This window comes from Phalaenopsis equestris, unplaced genomic scaffold, assembly GCF_001263595.1.
Source record: "Phalaenopsis equestris unplaced genomic scaffold, ASM126359v1 Scaffold000517, whole genome shotgun sequence".
In the NCBI taxonomy this organism is placed as follows: Eukaryota; Viridiplantae; Streptophyta; class Magnoliopsida; order Asparagales; family Orchidaceae; genus Phalaenopsis; species Phalaenopsis equestris.
In genome coordinates this window covers 934,201-939,597 of record NW_018164957.1, presented here as the reverse complement: position 1 = coordinate 939,597, position 5,397 = coordinate 934,201, and the positions used below count along the sequence as shown (strand labels likewise).

The window sequence follows — 5,397 nt, the reverse complement described above, 5'->3', positions numbered from 1 at the left end:
TTCTTTTTTGATGCTTAGTTGTAAATCCTACTATTCTTTTTTGATGCTCTACGTTTGTAATGGAGTTTAAGATGCAATGTAAAATGTTTAGAGTTCTATTGTTCTATCATGCATGTGGAAATGAATAGCAGAACTGTATTTGATTTTGTGGCTTGGGAGAGGTGCAGCAACTCCCAAAACATTGTGAGAGGGTTGTTTCCCCTGCTGTCTGTTTTGTGGCTTCCACTTTTTGGTCTTTGGTGTCTGTTTTGCCCTGCTGTTGCCTGCTCGGTGGGATTCTTGTTGTCCCATTTAGTGCTTGTGACTGTTTTGTAGAACTTTACTGCTGAATGAGAATTTGTTAGTGGATGGTTCTCCTTATGGGCTGGAAATGTGTGTTTACAGCTTGGATGGTCCTCCTTATGGGCAACCGCTGTTTTGCTGAATGAGAATTTGTTAGTGGATGGTCCTCCTTATGGGCTGGAAATGTGTGTTTGCAGCTTGGATGTTCCTCCTTATGGGCAACCGCTGCTTTGCTGAATGAGAATCTGTTAGTGGGAGTTTGAACACCTGAATGAGAATCTCCTACTCTGAGGCATTATTAATCTCTTCCCGGTTTTCTTCTTTCAACGTCTTTGATATTTCTTCTATGTTGTTGGTTTAAGTATATTGCACATTCTTAGATTATGTCGACGATCAAAGGCAACATTAATGCAAACTATGTGTTGTTGGCTTTCAATGTTCATATGACACTGCTCTCGATTCACTCTTTGTTAATTTCATTTCTATTGTAATGTATTGTATGACCATAAATGACCTATTGAAAATTGTAGGAAACATAATATTGACTGGATGGGGAAGGTATGAGTTTCTACCATTTCATACATGCTTCTTGAGCTCTCACCATCATAGCTGTTACAGATTTACCTAACTTTTATTTTCATACATGCTTCATGCTTGTAAAAATTGAAGATTAGGTGTTAGATATGTAAATGCATAAGAATTGAGTGGTATGTATCAGGACCTGGACTTGTTTGTGCTCGCCAAGAACTCATTTAGGATTTGTTTAAAATTGAACAGGATCCACGGCGTGGACTTGTTTGTGCTCTTCCATTTGACTATTTATTTGTGCATTTCTTTGCATGCAGGGATGACATAGTCACGTAAATGAAGGACAATTTTATCAGGTTCTGCTGTACGAACTTGATGCAATACGCAAGGTATATGTTTCAATTATTTTTTTGGATGATTTACACATATATATAACTCACTTATATATTTATATATCCAACACCTAAATTACATTTTTTGCATATATGTCATCTTAATGACCAGCATTCAGTTAATTACATATATCCTAAATTACATATCTTTTTTGCAGCATACTTCTCGACTGTTCGCAAACAACCATAATGACCAGCATTCCGTTGATAAAAGTGGAAACATACTTAACTCATTCTTCTGAAATGAGCAGACTGAAGGATTAAAGTTGAATGAACGTTGGGATTTCTAGAGTGATTTTTAGAGTGTTAGACATGTAAAATTGTATTTATTTTCTTGTTGCTTTTCAGTTCTTTATATAATATACATTTTGTTGCAATTGTTATGTTGTTGATTGTTAGACATGTAAAATTGTTACATACATGATCTACATGGAAAAACAATTTATTTAAAATATAAAATTTTTGTGTTAGACATGTAAAATTGTAAATACATAAGAATTAAGTAGTATGAGTGAAAAGTTAGAGAGAGAGAATTTCGAACATTTCGGACATTTCGAACATTACGAATTCGAACGATTCGAACGATTAGAACAATTCGAACAAAAACGAACCGAACACGAACAGACTTTTCACAAACAATTTCGAACACGAGCCTATTTCAAAACAAATTATATTTCAAACGAACCGAACACGAACATGAGCACTGTTCGTTCGTGTTCGGTTCGTTTACACCCCTAATCTTGTTGTTGCAGGTCATGAAGTCTCGAGAATATGTTTTGTCTGTAATGAGTTGGTATGTCTTTTTGATGCATCTCTTGTTTCATCTTTAGACAATGTATGATGGAATATGTATTCAAAGACCACTTTCATTGTCTGAAGCCACTCGATTAATTTGTTTAAATCCTGTGACTGTCAAAATACAATAAATCGACCTTTATTTCAAGATCCTAACTTAATCTGATATTTTCTGCCAAATTTTAGAGGTAGTAGTTATTCATCCCTGGAATTTGCTTAATGGAAGAGATTCTATTCATACCTTCGATCCGGCAAGTCATTGTGACCACGAGTGACCCCTCCATATTTTATCCTCTCAACAACGGCGAACCTTTAATGCAGCTGAAGAATCTCCCGATGCACCTCTTCCATTGCATGATCTTGCATATCTCTTTGTGAATTTCTCATAAGCAGCATTGTACAATTTCCTCCCAATAAGATTTCTGGTCATCGTCTCCTCGATGTCGTGGCTATAATTTAGGTTTGGGTAAGGGGACGAAGGTATATGGGAGTGATGCAGCGCTGAAAAGAAAATTTTGTTTGGTGTTTGGTTTGGAAAATCAACAGAGGGAAGAGTTTTGCATTGGAGTAGGGTTAGGTAGTGGGAAACTTTGATAACCCTGTGATAAAACTATGGTAAGGCTATCTCGGATATCAAATGATATCGTAGTACCAAACTATAATAGGGAAATCAAATATTATTATTAACATCAAATAGGGATTACATTTAGATAATTGAAATAGAAAATAATGACAAACACGACATACAAACTTAACACGGTTGTATCCCAAAGGGGTGGTGGTTGATTATGCAGCATGAAAGGAGTTAGGTGAGTTAGAAATGGTGGTAGATGGTTGGAATGGGTAGGATGGTGTGATGGAGAGTGGCAATTACAACAAGGAGGGGGTCTACGCAGTGGGTGAGGGGCAGCAGTGAGTAGTGATGGTTGGAAATGTTGCAAGCAGCAAGAAACAACAAGGGGGAGGGCAGCAGCAGGGAAACAACAATGGGAGATGGTAAGGGGCATCTGGGAAGGTTGACGTATGCAGGAAACAGCAAAGGAGGGGCTCGAACGGCGATGGCAGCAAAGAGGGGGGGTTGGAATAGTAGCAAGTGTAAAGATGGAGGGTTGGAACAGCGATGTTAGCAAAGAAGAAGGGCTGGAACAACAGCGAATGCGAAGATGGAGGGCTGGTACAGCGATGGCAGCAAAGCGTAAGAATGGGAAGGCGGTGGTCACGGCTGGAACTGTAGAAAAGCAACTAGGAATGACCATTAAGAGCGGCCGCAGCAATGATGGGTGACGAGAAGCAGCGTGGGAAGGATATTGAGAGGTAGAGGAAGGATAATCACCCCCTAGAAAGAGAGATACAGCCTGAGCACCACTCAACCCTTACATACAACCCTAGAAGAGAGAAACGGAGACGCCAACGGTTGTTCCGAACAAAACCCAGGACAAAAGCTGCCCTAAAACACTACAACAACCACCAATATAGATCTAGGCTTACTTAGGATTGGGCCCACTCTAGTTAAGCGGCAATCCCATATAGAGGAAGGATCGGCCAGCCCTTAAGGCTCCCTTCTATACTAGTCAAAGCCTTGTTGTTGTTCCCGCGTTTAGTCTAAGGCCCGCGACTTCCGTGGAGGTTCGCACCTAGCCCGATTCTGCACCTAGCAGTAGACACTCCGGTCAAATGCACCCCCTACACTCTGTCGAGGAGCACTTAATACTATGTCATATCATTAAACAAGGCTATGAAATTAATCACAAGTACTTTAATAAAATAAAGTCACATTAAGAAATTGTTGAGTATCTGCTAAACACATCTAAATCACAAGCAGGTTAGAATGAAAATATGAAAATTCTGTCTTTGCTTACCTTAGCAGATGAACAACCATGAATAGCAACAAAAATAGCAAGGAACTAGTAAGGATTCTGAAACAAACTGTTTTCAAATTATCCTTGAAGTAACATTACACAAAATTCCAATCCTACAGAAAGAAAAATTTACATCCTAGGCAATTGTGCATAAGGCTATAAAACTATGTTTATAATACAAATTGACACTATAAAACAGTATCCTGTTTTGCTAACTATAAACCCTAAAAGAACCTTCGAAAATAAACAAACCAAATTACACGGGCCAAAGGATGGAGCTCAGTGTCTACCCACTGAGAAAGCAGAAAAGACACTCAATATATATAGTAGCCATTAGTATCATGATCAGGCTGGAACTTCATCAATAAAAAAACTGAGGAAATAGACTTGGCACAAATTAATTTGTATAAAAGCAAGGCAAGAACTCCACAGAAAAAAGATTCCAAAAAGCTCTACATTAAATATTCCAATCGGAGTTTTATTCCAGATAAATTTCCTACATGGCCCAAGCATGTCTCTTAAGCCTTAAAAATGACAAGGTCGAAGCTGCAACCTCCATTTAAGGGCACAAAAAAAAAGAAAAAAAAAAGGATTTCTCACCTTGAGAAGCAACCAGCTCAACAACTCATCTGAATCTTCCTACTCAGGTAAATAAAGATACGGTACTCGAGAAACTATAAAATTAAAAACGATAGAGAAAAAGAAAAAACTAAACATGACCCATTTACTATAGTAATTAAGCACGAGGACTGCAGACAAAAGAAACCCTAAAATCTGAAAGCCATGAATACGCATTTGAAAATAAAACTCACAATACGATCATTTGTCCCGATGGCCCCTTCAAGGATGCGAACACGAGCGCGTGTCTCCTCGCAAAGTTTCTTGATAAGCTCTCCTTTTCGACCAATGATACCCCCGACCTTCAGCACCGGCACAATAAGCCTGAAGACGCTGTTGCCTGGCCATCCTGGCCATTTCTTCGTATCATCATCCGAACTATCAGCGGCCGGAATTGAATCCGCGACGGCGCCTAATTCTTCGGTCTCCATCGGCTCCTCCTCCTCCTCCTCTTCCACTTCCTCCTCTTCCTCCTCCTCCTCCTCCTCCTCCTCCTCGTGATGCGGCGTGGAAGAGAATTCCTCCTTCACCTTGACATCCGAGTTTCCGTTCGCGGTATTGGCTGCCGCCATTGGTGAATTAAGCTTGGATGAGTTAGGGTTTTGGAGGAGCGCGAGGGTTTGCGATTTGAGAGAAAATGGGGTGGGGACTTGACGAGAACGAGTTGGGGTGGAAATCTCAAATCTCTATGTTATAATATCTGGATCTAAGCCCGGGTTTGATTCGTCCGTGCTTATGTAAATCCACGGCCATCGCATGTACGTAAGCAACCTAAGCAAGCATGGAGCTTTTGTGTTAGGTTCCTTTGAGCTGGTGTTGGAAATGGAAAAATATTACATCTAATGCAATCGGAGTTTAATGATGGGGCGTCATGTGTCAAGTGAACTTCATCATTTTTAATATTGATCAATGTCAGTATAATA

At 39.6% G+C, this 5,397-nt stretch overlaps 1 protein-coding gene across 1 annotated transcript in view; it reads right to left on the bottom strand.

Annotated features, from left to right (window-relative positions):
• LOC110028619 (RNA-binding KH domain-containing protein PEPPER-like) overlaps positions 1–5,191 on the bottom strand; it is a 20,479-nt gene extending 15,288 nt beyond the window's left edge. The window contains exon 1 of the mRNA XM_020730538.1: positions 4,669–5,191. Within this exon, the coding sequence (XP_020586197.1) occupies positions 4,669–5,046 (378 nt within the window). The 5' untranslated portion in view covers positions 5,047–5,191. The remainder of the gene's footprint in view (positions 1–4,668) is intronic.
• Positions 5,192–5,397: the final 206 nt, after the last annotated feature.